This window comes from Macadamia integrifolia, unplaced genomic scaffold (genome assembly GCF_013358625.1).
Source record: "Macadamia integrifolia cultivar HAES 741 unplaced genomic scaffold, SCU_Mint_v3 scaffold1606, whole genome shotgun sequence".
NCBI classification, from domain to species: Eukaryota; Viridiplantae; Streptophyta; class Magnoliopsida; order Proteales; family Proteaceae; genus Macadamia; species Macadamia integrifolia.
In genome coordinates this window covers 121,604-141,198 of record NW_024868276.1, presented here as the reverse complement: position 1 = coordinate 141,198, position 19,595 = coordinate 121,604, and the positions used below count along the sequence as shown (strand labels likewise).

At 37.2% G+C, this 19,595-nt stretch overlaps 2 protein-coding genes and 1 pseudogene across 2 annotated transcripts; all 3 read left to right on the top strand.

The window, feature by feature from the left end:
* Positions 1-892: 892 nt before the first annotated feature.
* On the top strand, positions 893-6,965 carry LOC122064316 (uncharacterized oxidoreductase At1g06690, chloroplastic; the record flags this gene model as incomplete). Its single annotated transcript, XM_042628021.1, has 10 exons — positions 893-1,114; positions 2,005-2,096; positions 2,193-2,233; positions 2,448-2,612; positions 2,703-2,725; positions 2,860-2,931; positions 3,260-3,427; positions 4,075-4,157; positions 5,571-5,633; positions 6,480-6,965. Coding segments are annotated over 10 exons (1,115 nt in total), but the record flags the coding sequence as incomplete, so codon positions are not given.
* A 3,904-nt stretch (positions 6,966-10,869) lies between these two features.
* Positions 10,870-11,668, top strand: LOC122064318 (E3 ubiquitin-protein ligase RNF165-like). Its single transcript, XM_042628022.1, has one exon. It carries the CDS (start codon positions 10,927-10,929, stop codon positions 11,650-11,652), a length of 726 nt encoding a protein of 241 aa, XP_042483956.1. The 5' UTR covers positions 10,870-10,926; the 3' UTR covers positions 11,653-11,668.
* Positions 11,669-12,271: 603 nt separating this feature from the next.
* LOC122064315 lies at positions 12,272-19,595 on the top strand (annotated as a pseudogene).

The following is a 19,595-nucleotide window of genomic DNA, read 5'->3' as shown; positions in this document are numbered from 1 at the left end:
TTGATGCAATTCATACCCATGTACAAAAATGGACCAAGAGTGGAACTTTGTAGAGATTACATGGATCAACATATGCAACACGGAGGCCACATATGGTTCGAGTCCCATGAAATTTCCATACAAACTCAAATATTCTTTCTTTTTTTTATTTTTCAAATAGAGTTTTAAAAGAGAAAATACGCTTCCCAATATAAAAAAGATCCTCTCCAACTCATAAGGTGCTCAGCCTGACATCTAATGGTTGGAACTTTGTAGAGACCTATGGGTGTGCATCAATGTGTTGAAATGTGTTTGGATCTTTCCAGCAGTCAGATGCCTGATTGGATGCCTAACATGATGAAAAGTGTTTTGGTTTGAATTTAAAAATAAAATTATAAAAAAAATTAATAATAATAATAACTTTTTTTTTTTTCCTGATACAAATTGATTAGTTTGATCCGATTCACACCCATGTCCAAAAATGGACCAAGAGTGGAACTTTGTAGAAATTACACGCATCACGTATGCAACACAGAGGCCACATATGGTTCGAGTACCACGAAATTTCCGTACAAACTCAACTATCGTGAGTCACAACAAATCTGTCTCTCTGCCTCAAATTAAACTCATGTTTTCTGAAACTATGTGGATTTCCTCGAAGCACTAAGAATTCCTTTTTACATGATTCTTCGGAGTTTAATGTGAATTCCTTCAAACTCAGGAGGCATTTCTGGAGAAAGGAGAAGAAAATTAGAGGCCCCACTGGAGGGAGAGATTCCAACCTTAGGATTGATATTGCGCTGGTGCATTTCATCCCTCCATGAAAGAAGTCTCCAAGTTTCAGAAAACCCAATTTCTGAGAAAAGAATTTGAGAAAACAGAAGAAGATTGCATTGGTTTTAATTTGAAACAGAAGAAATAAGGTCTTGGGGCGACACCAGCAGTTCAAATTTCTCTCTTTTTCGTCAGAGAAGAGTTCTGAGAATAAGAGCAGTTGCATCTGAAGAATTTGCTTCTTTGAAAACAGAAGAAGATAAGGTAAAATTGGGTGGTTCTAATTTGAAGGTCACGAAGCTGGGAATTGGAGCTTGGTCTTGGGGCGACACCAGCTACTGGAATAACTTTGAATGGGACGGTATGTTCCAGCCAAAAGCCAAAATTGAAACAAGATTATCTGATATTGGGTCATGAGAGAGTATGTTTTTACAGTAATAACTTAAATTAGGGAAAAAGTTGGAAATTTGTACAAAAGTATTTTCTTATAAAAATGTAAATTTGAATTGGTTTATGGAAGGAAATACTCTAGTTTGAATTTTTGTTCATCTTCTTGTAGTTTACATGTAATGCTGGGGTTGTTCTGTTAAATCATTCATGAATGTGATTATTGAATTTCTTAATTTCCTTATTAGGTTTCTTAATCTCTATTGTTTTTAGATGGCTTAATTATTATATATTCATCAATAATTTTAGTTTCGTTTCAGATGTTTCATTTTTTTTCCTAGTTCTTCATTTGGTTATGAGTTCTTCAAATTCTTTGCGTTAGATAATAGAAGTGTGGTCAAATTTTTTGGCCAAAATAACTGAGTACTTTTTAATTGTTCAATTAATGCTCAAATTGCTTCTATTTGTTACAGAAAACTTAGTTGTTTTACAATTACATATTATTTTGAAACCATGGTTCCCTTCATTTCCGTGGATTCTGTAATGATCTCCCAACCCATTTTGATGAAAGTTAATATCTTTTGGAAACATGTAATTTCAATTTTTCAATCAGAGGTTAATGGTAACATTGTCCTATCTTTTTCAAAGAGAACTTGACTAAGATGTAGATTTGAAAATGTTCCACATCTTGAGATTTAACCCATTTTATTTTCTTGTCTTGCAATGGATCATAAAACTGTGATTTGCGATCAGTCACTAAATTTGTATTTTCCAGGGGGCATTAAATTTCATTTGATCTAGTGAGAATTATCTTTTGTGGAAGTCTGTAAACTTTATTAGTGATTTACCTATTAATAATGACAGATAGGAAGCTGAAGGCGGCTAATGGAGCCTTTAATGCCAGTATCGATTGTGGTATAACTCTCTTCGATACTGCTGAGGTTTATGGCTCAAGGGTGAGAACAAAGATTTCCTGCATTCTTTTTTCTCTTTGTGCAAACCATTAATTGATCTAAATCTAGCTTTGAAATATACCTTCTCTGCTATTGTAGTTGTCTATGGGTGCAGTTAATTCAGAAACATTACTGGGAAGGTAACAATCAACCACAGGACCTTGTTGTTAAGCTATGAAAATTTTTCTTGATTTCTTTACTTGCCTACGAAAATGTGATTCTTCTTGAGGCTAAAGAACTGAAATATAGGATGGCTGCTGAAGTTAATAAGAATGAAATGTTAGGTTTCTAATTCTTCCCCTGTTATTTGAGATTGATTCTTATATCTAATCTACCCTTCCCCTTTTTCTGTAGATTCATCAAGGAAAGGAAAGAGAAAGATCCATCAGTAGAGGTAGCTGTTGCAACCAAGTTTGCAGCCCTGCCATGGAGGTTTGGTCGTGGGAGTGTTGTCTTAGCCCTTAAAGATTCCCTATGCCGCCTTGGTCTTTCTTCAGTGGACGTATACCAGCTTCATTGGTTTGTATTACATCAGCATATGTTTAGTAGCTTTTGTGGATTTTTCTGGGAAAACATATAACTAATTAAAGTAGTTCTGTTAATTTTCAGGCCAGGAGTCTGGGGAAATGAAGGTAACTTGATATTACTTTCATTATGTTCTTACAGAAAACAAGTCAATGTCTCAATGACTATAAAAATTATACCATTAATTCTTATGCTCTGTCTTTTAAGACTCTCACATAGATTGATTAAAAGATCTTTGCAGGTTACATTGATGGCCTTGGAGATGCTGTTGAGCAGGGCCTTGTGAAGGCTGTTGGTGTCTCAAATTACAACGGTAATTTTCTCATTTTCAGCAATATGGTGTTTATGATTTTGGTGTGGAAAAATGTGAAGGGAAACAAATATGATGATCCTTGGATTACAACAGATTCAATTTTGTGAATTCTCTTCAGCTCATCTAATCAATTTTTTGGGGCTTCCAAAATTGTGCAGCCGTGCCGAGGACATTGGCACCTCTGTTCTTTCCTAAAAGCAAACTTGTATAAAACTCTCAGTTTCAAATTAACATCTTACATGCTTAAGTGAATTTTTCATGTAGGTTTATGTTCTTTGTTGCTCAACTTATAGCTTTGATTAATAAAATTATCCATTATGGACTTCAGAAAAACGTCTCCGTGATGCTTATGAGCAGCTTAAGAAGAGAGGTATTCCATTGGCTTCCAACCAGGTAAATTATAGCCTCATATACAGAGCTCCAGAGGAAAAAGGTGTGAAAGCTACCTGTGATGAGTTGGGGATCACTCTGATTGCGTATTCTCCAATTGCCCAAGGTGGGTTCCTACACTTTCATATGTTCCAAGATACCTTTTGGCAAATATATAACTTAGAACTCAAAATTTGACTTAGGATGCAAAGGAGAACCTAGATGACTACTCTTTGAGCATTTTCAACTCTAGTTTCAAGTTGAGAATTTGTCCAGTAATTCAATGATACTTTGAATTGTTGGATTAACTTCATTCTTACTCTTTTCTTCTTCTTCTTCTTCGTTCTTTCCTTTTTTTTTCCTTTTTTAGTTTACTTTTATTTGGGATTTTTTTTCTACCCCAGTATCTATTACTATTCTTTCTGTAGCACCACATTAAGCATTTCTTGTTGTGCTTCCTTTGCAAGGTTTAAAAAATTGCAGACTTCTATTTACCTTGTGTTTTCTTCACTTTCTGTTTTCCTAGAGAAATATAATCAAACTGTCAAAATGTTAGGCTTCTATTGTGATTAGCACTTATTTTGTTGTGTTCAATTGAGAAAAGTGTATAAGTTTTGCAGTTCTATACTTTTGGGGTTCAAAGGGATTACTTCAAAAGTTTCTTCAACTCTACACTCACTGCACACCCTTTTTCTTCTTCCTTCTCCTTTCTGTTTATTTACTATTTTATTTTAATGTATCTGTACATTAATGGCTGTCTTTTTGAACTTGTAGGTGTTCTTACTGGAAAGTACACACCAGAGAATCCACCCTCTGGTCCACGAGGCAGGATATACACTCCTGAGTTCCTCATAAGGGTATTAAAACAGCACATTCTAATTTGATATAATCCACTAGGAATAAGGTGCATGAGTAATTTAGCTATAAAGGGTGTATTTGGATTGTACTTATTTTGAATTATCTGTAGAATTGTGCTGCATTGCCATGTGGATATTTATGCATTAAGAATCTGAATATTTGAGTTTTTTTATTTGGAAGCTTGATGTGAATTCTTTAAAATGCACGTTTTCCGGAATTTTTTTAAACAGAAAACTGGTGTCGAAAAGCATGATTATTCTGTTTTTTCGACTCCTGAGTAAATTGCTTAGTTAGTTAAAGCAAGAGGCTTTCACTCCAGAAAACAAAGATTGGTTGACACAGCTCCCTCATATGAATTTTCTGCTATTGAACAACGCAATGGAGATCATAGCCCAAGTACAGTGGGTCTTGCTATAAAGCATTTAAATTAGGATAGCAATCCACATGGGATTGAAACTAAACCAACAGCTGCTGAGAATTCTCAAACAATACTGTCACCAAAACAACTTTTGATTAGTCCCCATTGATTTTGATTTCTCGGTCCCTTATTCCCACACAGCCCCCATATTACTTCCACACAGAGCAAGAACCATCATTGAACTGGACAAAAAAACCAAAGCACCAGTGATAAGTGAGCTTGCACCTAAAATTCCAAATTTCCCAACTGGGATTTAGCTTTGGTGTGCATATGGGTAAAGTGAGAAATTCACAAAGTTTGTCAACTCATGGATTGCTTCTGTCACTCCGGGCTACAGCATGGCAGGCACACAGTCTCCCTTCCCCTTCCTCTCTCCCCAATCCCCCAAGCCATCAATAGCACAGTAAGAAAGCTTTTCCAGCAGCAACCGTTTGATGTGAAGAGCTCGATGCTCTGTTTTTCCGCAGCCTGTGGACAACCACATCAGAGGAATACTTCAATCTGCAGAGAGTCTCCCTTCCCCTTCTTCTCTCCCCGATCCCCACAACCATCAATGGCACAGTGAGAGCTTTTCTAGCAGCAACCATTTGATGTCAAGAGCTCGATGTTCTGTTTCTCCGCAGCATCTGGGCGACCCACATCCGAGAAACAGGAGTTAAGATGATCCTAGAACCCATAGTTACAGTTCGACCTCTCAATTCCAACTTCCCAGGCTCTAATACACATGATCCAAACATACCCGAAGATTCTATCAGAAAGAAATTGTTATTATGCTCAGCTGACTTCTACAGGGACTAGGAGTCTTTCAGAAATGAAGTGTTACTATGGTCAGCTGACTTCTACAGGGACTAGTACTTATGCATGTCAAGACTATGTTAACAAACCAGCATTCGAAAGTAGTTTATCATTGCATTCAACCTAACAATGAAGGACAGAAGCATGCTTCCAACAGCATTCTCACCTGACGTAACATCTTGTTCTTTGTGCTATGCAGCTCCAACCTTTGTTGAACAGAATCAAAGAGATAGGACAGAACTACAGCAAAACTCCTACGCAGGTTCTCTCTTTAACTTAACTGAGTCACTCAGTCCCCATTATTTTAGGCAGTTGGTAATGGAAAAAATTATCGATTAAAGAAAAAAGGATCCCTCTTTCCATGCCAAGTAGAAGAGCTAACATTCCAAAGCATTTTACTTTGAAGATTTATGCATAATACATATTTTTTGTGGAGCTTTGTTGATTTTGTTCACTCTTCTTTCCCCAAACTCAAGTATTAAATAAATTATTACTGAAGCTGAAGCTTATGCTCCTTTGCAAGTGCCAAGCACAATGAGAAAAAAAACCCAACACAGCAAAAACTACAGCCTCCTAGAGGAATGTGATCCAAATACAAGTATACCTCGATAAAATATAACTTGTTACATGACATATACTGTTTTACAGACATCTCCAAGTTGACTTTCAAGATACAGTTTCAAATGCAGGAACAGGGGAAATAATCAGTTATTATTATTATTATTATTATTATTTTATTATTTTAAATAAGTTTTGCTTTCATAGCAAATCATCTTAATTTTCCTATTTCTGGGAAGTTCAAAACTGACCACTTTGCGACACTGTTTGCAAGGCAAAGTGTAAACCTCTGCGTTAGAAACTGATCTCATTTTATTAGCATACCACCAGGTCCATTAGCATATTTCTTCTTCAGATTCACCGAATTGGTTGTAACAGTCCGAAGATATCCTTAGATACTATGCATGCAACAAACGAACTATATTGTTGCACAATTAAGAATATTTGATGTAGTCTGTTGAGGCAGATAAAGATGATTCTATAATCACTGCAGAAAAATAGCCTACTTATTGAGGGACCAAATCTCTTAAGAATTGGGTCATCCTTACAGGTGGTTCTTAACTGGTTAATAGCCCAGGAGAATGTGGTACCCATCCCTGGAGCCAAAAATGCAGAACAGGCAAAAGAATTTGCAGGTGCACTTGGGTGGCGACTCACAGATGAGGAGATTGCAGAGCTTCGATCTCTCGCGTCAGAGACAAAACCAGTTACTGGGTTCCCTGTTGAAAACTTGTGATGGTACAGAATCATTGACAATGAATTTCTTTATCAGTTCACTTTCATTATGAATGCAATACCAGTATTTTGAGAAGAGACTATGTTCCTATTGAAGCTTTTATTCTGAATTTTTTTTCTTAGGAAGAAAGTGGGGGAAGTTTTCACCTAGAGACTCTTCTGTGATCAGTAATCAAAAGAGGTTATATGGCATTTCTGTTCAAAACTTGTAACTTACTAGCAATGTGTAAAAAAATTACCTTTTCATTCAACTTGATGTAAGAGCACATTGTCATTATTAATAAGACATTGAAATTTTCTACATTAAACTCTTGTATGGATGTATACAACCAATAGATATAGGATTTTATATTACAATGATAAACTCCATATTGTCAGGAAGAGTAGAAAGTTCTTGGTTAGCTGTTTTTGTGGAACATTAATGGAGGAAGCTAAGGGCCCGTTTGATAACATTTCTTCCGTTTCTTGAGGCAGAAATGGAAATTGCCGTAAAACAAGGGTGTTTGATAATTGTTGTTTCTGGAAACAGAAATGGGTAAGAAGAAGAAGAAGTGGTCAGCCCTCTCTCATAACCGTAGTCCTTCTTCGCCATTGCTACTCACCCAGAAGAACAAGTTTGAGTTCCTTCAGCTGCAGCCATTTCAGAGTGAACAATTCCTTTACCGGCTGTCATCCATTGTAAGTCACATGCTCTTACGGTACCTTCGTGCCCTTTGAAATCTTTGTGTAACAGCTCCCTGTGATCCCAAAGACAAAAAGATTCGAAACCAACAATCCTTCTTCATAAACTAATTTCTAAAACCAAAAACCTGCTCTTGAAATGTCACAGGGTATTACAAAGATTTCCAAATCCCTGTTCTGAATCGATCATGAATATTCTTAGATATTCTGGAATTTTAATTCTGGGTCTTTAGAGTCCAGCCATTACATAATGGGACCACCCCCATTGAGTTTTTCTGCAACTTTTTCTACTTAAGTCATGGAAATATAAAATGCTTTAAGGATCTTTAACAACTGGAAAAGCAAACCAACCAAAACTGGCTTTCCTGTAGTGTATGCATCCTGCAATCACGTTTTTCACATTATTATCATAAGAACATGGGCAGAGAGGGCTTCGATTGAGAGGGAGAGGGCTTTGGTGCCAATGGATTTATTGAAGAGAGTGCTTCGATGAAGATAGAGCTTCGATTGAAGATGGAGTATGGCTGCAATGCTGGTCATTAGGCTTCGATTGAAGATGGAGTATGGCTGCAATTAAAGAAAGAGACGGATATGAGAGGGTTGGTTTCTCGACGAGCAGAAGATGGAGTACAATCGCTTGGGTTTTCTTCAAGATACTATCGTGAAGTTTTAACAGGGAAGAGAAGAAAGGGGCCTATGTTTATCGGGGATGAGTGGAGTTTTTTGCACGATATTTGTTTTGAGAAACAACGGAACAAGTGAAAGTTGTTTCATCATTTCTATTTCTTGAAATTCAATTTATGTTTCAAGAAACAAGTGGAATAGAACACTTTTACCAATCGGTATTTATGCCGTTTCTTCGTTTCTGAGAACAGGAAAACACAGAAACACGTTTCTAGAAACATTATCAAACGAGCCCTAAGTGAGTTTATCCATAAGCATTTCTTCTTCCTTGCCTCTTTTAGCTTTGGATGCACCCACCACGCCTGTGGGCAATTTTCTTGATTACACAGACTTCTTGATTTTTTTCACCCAAGGATTCACAGTGGCCTCCCCTGCAGTTTACCTTAATGTTAGAATCATTCATTCTTCAATTTTCTTGGAAGTTTCTATTATGTTTGTCTCGGATTCTTGATCCATTTTGAAGAATGACCCGCTTTGGCATTTTCTGGTGATGACCTAAATAAGAGTTTTTCTAAGATCTGTAATAGAAGCAGAGGGGTTGGGCCGATAGGAAAATGGAGCCTAATTGTATTATGTAAGCATGAAAGAAATTACATCACATCCTCAAGTTCAATAATTGTGAATCCTTTTCCATTATCTATTTAAGGTAGGTTTGATGTTAAAATCAGATCCATTCCAAATGTCGGCCAGACTTCTAATTGATGGTGAACAAAAGAAGAGATCTTTTATAATTTTGCTTTTTATTGACTCTTTATGGTTAAGAGAGCTTAATGTAAATATTGACCAACTATGAATGAGGACTTGGGAGTTTGGATTGTAAATATTTTGGCCACTTGGGTTTGATCATGTTAACTTTGATATATAATAGAATTCTATATGGACTTTGAAGGTTTAAATGTTTGGGATGGAATATTATGAACTATGCATGGATGCTTGGTTTCAAATTCTGATCATTTTGATCACCGCCCATGAGGACGTGACCATACCCTTATCCCAGGTTTTGGTCGTGACACTCTCTCTCTCTCTCTCTTTATTAGAAGAGGGTGGTTTTATTTTTTTTACCCACCCTTGTTCTTATAAAAGAGCCAGTCGTCACTCCTATTTACCCCCCCCCTCTCTCTCTCTCTCTTGATTAGAAGAGGGTGGTTTTATTTTTTTTTTTACCCATTATAAAAGGGTCAGTTGTCACTCCTGTTTGCATCTTTGGTAACACTGCTGCTCCCTCTCTTTCTTCCTCTTCCTTCATCAAGAAAAATCAATCACGCTTCTTGGTGTAATTACATAGACACATTTCTCCTATATGGAAAGACCCATAAATTCGGAATATATAGAACCCAGATCCTGGTTGAACGAGAGCATGTTTTTGTAAGAAACATGAATGATGGCTCTGAAACCAATCTTGTGCATACTTCATCATATATACCTATCCCTAGAGCAAGTATTCTAATTGAGTTCCCTTCCCTACTTATCCCTCTAGTCAGCGAGACCAAAATCCATGATATTCTTACACTGATGGAAATCCCTTCAGAATCTATAAAGAGATTGAAGCAACAGATATCAAACTATGGTTTTGAAGTGGCCTTGTTCTGTAGAGAGAGGAGTTTTTGTCAATCCTTGGATATAATCATAGGTTTTAATGTTCGTCTCCAAGAAAATTACATTAGTATTGATGATTACATTAAATGGGTCGAAGTATTGTATTTGGATTTGGGTGGAGAAGATCAAGATTTAAGCAAGATGGTTCCAGCTTCACAATCTTCGATTCAGGCTTTGGAGATTAAGAAATTTGAAAATATAGAAGACCATTCTTCTTCTTTCTACAGAGACTTGCATGATTTGTTTGGATGAATACGTGAGAGGAGTTGACGTTACACGGTTGCCTTGCTCACATCTCTTCCATAGTGAATGCATTGTTAAGTGGTTGAAACGCAAGAATTCGTCCTCATTTTGTCGCTTTGTATTTCCTTCAAAAGCTTAATTTTCATCTTCTATTCAGTATCTGAAGTGTTGATTTTATTTGAACTTTGTGTGTAATCTCGTGTTATGTCAATGATGATTTTTTTTTTCCAATCTAACTCTTTTTCTTCTTATGCGGGAACATGATAATCCCACCATTTATTCATATCCATATTAATTGACATAACTAGTGACTAACAGTTTGACTAAAAAGGTGATTAACTAATTTTAGATAGAAGTGGTAGGACCGTAGGAGTAAAACAGGTCTGGGATTCCTTAGCCTTGGCCCAGCTCTGCCCAATATCGACCTGGTCCCAGTCCATGCCTAAGCCCAAGCCCAAGCCCAAGCAACCAGACTGGGCTGCTGTGGGCACGGCTTGGGTGTTTTTTTTTTTTTATATATTTTAGTTGGAACCCATTTATAAATTAAAAAATAAAATGTCTAAAATATCAAATAATAATAAAAAAAGGGTAAAACCGTACAATATTATTTGATTCCAATCGAGATACCGATCTTGAGTTTTAAACCTTGGTAATAGCTTATGAAAAAATCACTTTCTCACAAAAGATTTTGAAAATCACTTGGATCAGGTTTGGATGGGTCGGATTAGATGTATCAACCAATCAGGATCCTTTTATCAACGTTTTTTTTATTAATAAAATCAAAATTAAAAGTTGCACATTACCGTTGGCTTAAACTTGCACCTTAAGAAATCCTCCCATAAACTGAAATTGGTACTTCTTAATTTCTGCTCGTTGTCGAAACACTCAAAGTGTCTCTCTTTCTGAAGTTCTAGTGGAACTAGAACTGGGTAGTTTCTAATTTTGTGACCCTCCCCGTATACTTATAAAAGGACGAGGCAGTGACTTCTATTTTCATCTTTTCACTCTGCTGCTGCTCTCTTTCTTTCTCTTCCTCTTTCTTCATCAAGAGATCAACCATGTTTCCCGTTCTTGTTACATGCCTGCGTTCTTCCTATACTGAAAGCCACACACGTTCAGGAAACCCACAACCCAGATCCAAATTCCATTTCCTGGTTGAACAAGAACATGTTTATGTAAGTACAATGAATGATGGCTCTGAAACCAGTTTTAGAGTGGGTTCTAATCTATTGCCAGAGCAAGTATTCATTATTGAGTTCCCTTACCTGCTCATACCTGAAGTCAGCGAGATCAAAATCCATGCCATGCTTACCCAGATGGAAATCCCTCCAGATTCCATTGAGAGAATTAAACGACAGATAACCCATTATGCTTTTCAAGCAGCCTCGTTCTGTAGAGAGAGGATAGACGTTTGTGAAGCCTTTGATATCTTAATAGGTCTTAGTGTTCCTCTCGCACAATATTACAGAGGTGTTGATGATCACATTGAATGGTTCGAGTCCATGGATATCGGAGGAGAAGAAGGTTCAATGAGGTTGGTTCCGGCTTCACGATCATCGATTCAAGCTTTAGAGATCAAGAAATTTGATGATATAGAAGAAGGCTCTTCTTCTTCTTCTTCTTCTACAGAGACTTGTATGATTTGCATGGATGAGTACGTGAGAGGAGTCGATGTTGCACGGTTGCCTTGTTCACATCTCTTTCATGGTGAATGCATTGTTAAGTGGTTGGAACGCAAGAATTCGTGCCCCTTGTGTCGTTCTCTATTGCCTTCAGAAGCTTAATTTCTTCAATTTTTATCTTTAGTCACTGTAATGTTGATTTTGTTGAATCTTCAAATACAATCTCTGTTATGTAATGAAGTTCTTTTTTCTCCTTAAATCAAATCATAATCTTTGTGTCATTTTTTTTTTTTTTTTTTTGGTAATGGATCTTTGTGTCTTCAAAGTCCAATCCTACAAGAAAGGATGAGAGCTCAGCCCTAACTGAGTAAATTGGAGACTTAGATTTTTTTTTTTCTCTGGTTCTTCATTTGGTTATGAATACTTCAAATTCTTTGCATTGGATAATGGAAGTGCGGTCAATTTTTTTGGCCAAAATCACTGAGGCCTTTTTAGTTGTTCAATTAATGCTCAATTTGCTTCTATTTGTTCCAGAAAACTTAGTTGTTTTCCAAATTACTTTTTATTTTGAAACCATGGTTCTCTCCATTTCCGTGGATTCTGTAATGATCTCCCAATCCATTTTGATGAAAATATCTTTTGGAAACATGTAATTTCAAAATTTCAATCAGAGGTTAATGGTAACATTTTCAATCTTTTTTCAAAGAGAACATGATTAATTTGCAGATTTGAAAATGTTCCATATCTTGAGATTTAGCCCATTTTATATCATTGTCTTGCAATGGATCATAAAGCTGTGACTTGTGATCAGTCACATGTATTTTTCAGGGAGAATTAAATTTCATTTGATCTATGTGAGAGAATTATATTTTGTGGAAGTCTGTAAAATTTATTAGTGATTCACCTCTTAATGGTGACAGATAGGAAGCTGAAGGCACCTAATGGAGCCTTTAATGCCAGTATCGATTGTGGTATAACTCTCTTCGATACTGCTGAGGTCTATGGCTCAAGAGTGAGAACAGATATTTCCTGCATTCTTTTCTCTCTTCGTGCACACCATTAATTTATCTAGATCTATCTTTGAAACATACCTTCTCTGCTACCGCAGTTGTCTATGGGTGCAGTTAATTCAGACACATTACTGGGAAGGTACGATCAACCACAGGACCTTGTTATTAAGTTATGAAAAATTTTCTTTGTTTCTTTACTTACTAATAAAAATGTGTTTTTTCTTGAGGCTAAAGAACTTAAATATAGGATGGCTGCTGAAGTAATGGAATGTTATGTTTCTAGTTCTTCCCCTGTTATTTGAGATTCATTCTTATATCTAGTCGACCCTTCCCCTTTTTCTGTAGATTTATCAAGGAAAGGAAAGAGAAAGATCCATCAGTAGAGGTAGCTGTCAAGTTTGCAGCCCTGCCTTGGAGGTTTGGTTGTGGGAGTGTTGTCTCGGCCCTTAAAGATTCCCTATGCCTCCTTGGTCTTTCTTCGGTGGACGTATACCAGCTTCATTGGTTTGTATTATATGATCCTATACTTAGTAACTTTTGTGGATTTCTCTGGGAAAACATGTAGCTAATTAAAGTAGTTCTGTTAATTTTCAGGCCAGGACTCTGGGGAAATGAAGGTAACTCAATATTACTTTCATTATGTTCTTACAGAAAACAAGTCAACGTCTCAATGGGAACAGAAAATTTGCCATTAATTCTTATGCTGAGTGTTTTAAGACTCTCTCACATAGATTGATTAAAAGATCTTTGCAGGTCACATTGATGGCCTTGGAGATGCTGTTGAGCAGGGCCTTGTGAAGGCTGTTGGTGTCTCATATTACAACGGTAATTTTCTCATTTTCAGCAATATGGTGTTTATGATTTTGGTGTGGAAAAACGTTAAAGGAAACAAATAGGATGATCCTTGGATTACAACAGATTCAATTTTGCGAATTCTCTTCAGTACATCTAATAATTTTTTTAGGGCTTCCAAAATTGAGCAGCTGTGCCGAGGACATTGACACCTCTGTTCTTTACTAAAAGCAAACTTGTATAAAACTTCCCAGTTTCAAATTAACATCTTGCATGTTTAACTGAAAATTTCAGGTAGGTCTAGGTCCTTCTTGCTCAACTTATAGCTTTGATTAATATAATTACCCATTATGGATTTCAGAAAAACGTCTTCGTGATGCTTATGAGCAGCTTAAGAAGAGAGGTATTCCATTGGCTTCCAACCAGGTAAATTATAGCCTCATATACAGAGCTCCAGAGGAAAAAGTTGGGAAAGCTACCTGTGATGAGTTGGGGAGCACTCTGATTGCATATTCTCCTATTGCCCAAGGTGGGATTCCTACACTTTCATGTGTTCCAAGAAACCTTTTGCAAAAGTATAACTTAGAAATCAAAATTCAACTTAAGCATTTCTTGTAGTGCTTCCTTCGCAAGGTTTACAAAATTGGCAGACTTTTATTTACCTTGTGTTTTCTTCACTTACTCTTTTCCTAGAGAAATATCATCAAACTGTCAAAATGTGAGGCTTTTATCATGATTAGCACTTATTTTGTTGTGTTCAATTGAGAAAAGTGTATAACTTTTGCAGTTCTGTACTTTTGGGGTCCAAAAGGATTACTTCAAAAGTTTCTTCAACTGTGCACTCACTGCACACCCTCTCTCTTCTTCCTTCACCATTCTGTTTATTTGCTATTTTATTTTACTGTATCTGTATGTTGATGGCTGTCGTTTTCGAACTTGTAGGTGTTCTTACTGGAAAGTACACACCAGAGAATCCACCCTTTGGTCCCCGAGGCCGGATATACACTCCTGAGTTCCTCATAAGGGCAATAAAACAGCACATTCTAATTTGATATAATCCATTAGGAATAAGGTGCATAAGTAATTTAGCCATAAAGAGTGTATTTGGATTGCACTTATTTTGATTATCTATAGAATTGTGCTGTATGGCTATTTAGATATTATATTTATATTTTGTTGTTTGGGAGCTTGATATGAATTCATTAAAATGCACGTCTTCCGGATTGTTTTAAGCAGGAAATTGGTGTCGAAAAGCATAATTATTCTGTTTTTTTCGACTCCTGAACAAATTGCTTAGTTGGTTAAAGCAAGAGGCTTACACGGTTTCACTCCAGAAAACAAAGATTGGTCGACACAGCTCCCTTTCTTGTTCTTCAACTATTGTACTCCATCTGTTTCCTTGTTTTTTTTTTTTTTCTTATGGAATTTTCTGCTCATGAACAACACAATGAAGATCAAAGCCCATGTACAGTGGGTCTTGGTATAAAGCACCTAAATTAGGAAAGCAATCCACATGGAACTGAAACTAAACCAACAGTTGCTGAGAATTCTCAGACAATACTTTCACACCAAAACAACTTTTGATTAGTCCCTATTGATTTTGATTTCTCGATCCCTTATTCCCACACAGCCTCCATATTGCTTCCACACAGAGCAAGAACCATCATCGAACAGACAAAAAATCCAAAACACCAGCGATAAGTGAGAGCTTTCACTTAAAATTCCAAATCTCCACCTGGGAATTAGGTTTGGTGTGCATATGGGTAAAATGAGAAATTCACAAAGTTTGTCAACTCATGGATGGCTTCTGTCACTCCAGGCTACAGCATGGCAGGCACACAGTCCCCTTCCCCTTCCTCTCTCCCCAATCCCCACACCCATCAATAGCACAGTGAGCAAGCTTTTTCAGCAGAAACCATTTGATGTCAAGAGATCGATGTTCTGTTTTTCCTCAGCCTGTGGACAATCACATCAGAGGAATATTTCAATCTGCAGAGAGTCTCCCTTCCCTTTCCTCTCTCCCTGATCCCCGTAACCATCAATGGCACAGTGAGAAAGCTTTTCTAGCTGCAACCATTTGATGTCAAGAGCTCGATGTTCTGTTTTTCTGCAGTGTCCGGGCAACCACATCAGAGAAACAGGAGTTAAGATGATCCTAGAACCCATAGTTACAATTCCACCTCTCAATTCCAATTTCCCAGGCTCTAATACATATGATCCTAACACACCCTAAGAGTCTTCCAGAGATAAATTGTTATTATGCTCAGCTGATTTCTACAGGGACCAGGAGTATTTCAAAAATAAAGTGTTACAATGGTCAGTTGACTTCTACAGGGACTAGTACTTATGCATGTCAGGGCTATGTTGACCAAGCAGCATTCAAAAGTACTTTATCATTGCATTCAACCTTAGAATGAAGTACAGAAGCTTGCATCCAACATCTTTCTCACCTGATCTAACTTCTTGTTCTTTGTGCTATGCAGCTCCAACCTCTGTCGAAGAGAATCAAAGAGATAAGACAGAACTACAACAAAACAGATTCTCTCTTTAACTTAACTCACTTAGTCCCCATTATTTTAGACAGTGGGAAAGGGAAAAAATTATTGATTAAATAAAAAAGGATCCCTCTTTTCATGCCAAGTAGAGCTAACATTCCAAAGCATTTTACGTTGAAGCTTTATGCATAATACATTTTTTGTGGAGCTTTGTTGGTTTTGTTCAGACCCCAAACTCCTTAGAAACTGAAATCAACAAGAAAAATATGTCTGTTCTTTTCCTACAAAAGTGATTAATCAGAAAAAGAAAAATATTAAATAAATTATAACTGAAGCCGAAGCTATGCTCCTCTGCAAGTGCCAAGCACAATGATCAATGAGGGGAGAAAAAAAACAACGAAGTGAAAACCACAGCCTCCTAGAGGAATGTGATCCTAATACAAGTAAAACTCGATAAAATAGAACTTGTTCCTCATCCTAGCGAGGGGTACATGGTGTATCCTGTTTTACAGACATCTCCAAGTTGCCTTTCAAGATACAGTTTCAAATGCAGGAAGAGAAGAGATAATAAATAGCTACTGAGTTTTTTCTTTATTTGAAATAAGTTTTTCTTTGGTAGCAAATCATCTTAGTTTTCTATTTCTAGGACATTCGAAACTGACACTTTGCAAAAAAGGTTTCAAGGCAACAAGTAAGGGGCCGTTTGATTTTGTTTCAGTCGTTTATGTGTTTAGAAACAGCAGAAACGGTTTCTCCCATTTCTGTTCCAAGAAACAATTTTTTTACCTCAAAAAAGTGTTTGATTTTTCTGTTTCAAGAAACGGTTTCTTATGCATGTATCATTAATTACAATTATGCCATTAGAATTTTGACAAAAGGGAAGACATCATACATGATTAAAATGAAAAAACCCAATGTGATAGAGATTCAATAGGGAATATCTTTTTAAATGTCACATAAGTAAATAGAACATAGAGTTTTCTATTACGTAACATATACTCTAACAACTAATATAAAATCATTAATGGTAGCAACTAACATAAAGTCATTAAAATCAAAACATCAAGGTCCATCAATTGGAATCATAGGCATTCCCTTCAATATAGCCATTTGATTTGCTATATTTATCCTCAACATTGGCATCTGTCTTGCTCCTCTTTGACTTGTACTTGTAGTTGGAGCAATGAAGTCTGGATGATTAGGAGGATTTAGTTGATCAATTACATTCTGTTCACAACCATATTCATCAAAAAGATAATCTTTAATAGGTATAAATTTAGTATAAAATTTAAATAAAAAAAAAATCTAATTCGCTTTGTTGTAAAACGACTGACCACTTCGTCAACATCTGTAGGCTCTATATCATCCAGACCTACTAAATCTTCAGGGGAATCATGTGTATCATTCTCATCCTCACAACCAAGATCAATGTCAATGGACTTTTGCTTCCCAGCAGTATGCTGAGATACTCCTCTATCTCCTCAAGCACTTGAGTATGAGAAGACCTCTAACAACTCTGGCCACCTTGGAAGTCCACTCTTTCGGAATTTGGTCCAATTTGGATTTGCCTATAATAAAAAATAAAAAAATCGATATTATAGTCACCTCGTTGGCAAAAAAAAAAAAATATTTATCCATTGACTATTGCTTCAAGGAATGGATTACCTTTATAGCATTTTCCCAAATAGAATCTACAGCTGTAGCAGTCCTAGTATTTGAATCCCATCCAAATCTCGTAGTTTCGAGTAACCGCCTGAAACTATTATAGTCACCTCGTAGCTTATTCATCTTATTACGTACACAGTGAAATCTTTATACACCGGCACTCCTTGGGAACCTGCCCACACTATTACATCAGCGGCATCATCAGCCATCTGATTATTGATGAAAATCTCAAAGGATCTCTGATTGATCTTTGTCATGGACAGCTCACAGAAGTGTAATCTAACAACGTAAGTGAAATTTGCATCCACTTGGAAAACCCAAGTGAGATTGTAATTCTGATTGACCTTTCCATCTGGGCCCATCGTCCTTGATGTACTGTATACATCCAATGGGGCTACATATTCTCGTGTCTCTTTGGAGTAGTGGATCGAAACGTTCTTATCAGCTTCCCCTGTAATTTCGACGCCAGCGCCAAACACGTAAGGAGAATCGTCAAACCATGGCCCATCGTCCTTGATGTACTGTATACATCCAATGGGGCTACATATTCTCGTGTCTCTTTGGAGTAGTGGATCGAAACGTTCTTATCAGCTTCCCCTGTAATTTCGACGCCAGCGCCAAACACGTAAGGAGAATCGTCAAACCATGTCTGGCTAAGACCACCAGAATCGTTGGTAGGGGGAATGAAACTCCCACCAACGTTAAGCCTAATCATCGTTTGCAAAGGTGTGATTCCAAGGTCAATGGATTGGTCAGAGTACCCAACCATGTCGGAGAAACCAACCATTATCGCCGATGAGAACAAATCCGGAGAAGGAATTACTTCGATTCCATTGATGAAAGCATAAGAACCTTTGTACAGGGGAGAGGGTGAGAAAGTGATTTTAATTTTACGGTCTGTGGAAGCCGGGAGGGAGAATTCTCTGAGAATGTAAGCCTGAGACACAACTTTTGCAGTAATGGAGGCACTGAAATTTTTTAGGACCGTAATCCCATTAGCGATTACTGAAAAATATGCATCAGAGGAGTTGAGGCTGCTATAATCCGATGGGTAGAAGTGGAGCTTGATATAGTGACGATGCTTTGGTGAAACCTTGAAGACGTAAGAGGATTCGTTTGTGAAAATTCTTGCAGACATGTAAGGGACTGTGGAAGGCAGAGACGGTCGCCTTTTCGAGCATAAACACTCCGTTTATGCTCAATTTCGAGCAACCCCCTGAAACTCTCCGTTGCTTGACGAGAGACAAAGAGAGAGAGAGAGCAGAGAATGCTGAGCTTCGAGAGAGCAGAGACGATCGCTGGAGCTTCGCAAGAGAGCAGAGACGGTCACCGATGCTTCGCGAGAGAGCAGAGACGGTCGCTAAGCTTCGTGGAGAGTTGCAGCTTGTGGAGAGCTGTAGGGAGATAGGAGAGGGTAGGGCGTTGGGACTCGGGATTTCACGATTTTTTCCCCTCACCTTGTTTCAAGAAACAGAAAAGTAACTAAAAGGTATTTCTCCATTCCTGTTTCTGGGAACAAAAGTAGATATAAATTTTAATTTTTATCTCATAAATAGGTGAAACAGAACAAAAAAATCAAACAGAAAAAATGATGTTTTTCTGTTTCTGAGCACAGGAAAATGGAAAAACCATTTCTAAAAACAAAATCAAACGGGCCCTAAATCTCTGGGTTAGAAACTGATCTCATTGCATTAGCATAGCCACCAGGCCCATTAGCATATTTCTTCTTCAGATTCACCGAATTGGTTGTAATAGTCTGAAGAAATCATTAGATACTATGTATGCAACATCCCAACTATATTGTTGCACAATTAAGAATATTTGGTGTACTGTGCCTAAGCAGTAAAGATGATTCTATAATCACTGCAGAAAAATAGCCTATTTATTGAGGGACCAAATCTCTTAAGAACTGGGTCATCCTTACAGGTGGTTCTCAACTGTTTAATAGCCCAGGAGAATGTTGTACCCATCCCTGGAGCCAAAAATGCAGAACAGGCAAAAGAATTCGCAGGTGCACTTGGGTAGCGACTCCTGGATGAGGAGATTGCAGAGCTTTGATCTCACATCAGAGACAAAACCAGTTATTGGGTTCCCTGTTGAAAACTTGCAACGGTACAGAATCATTGACAATGAATTTCTATAA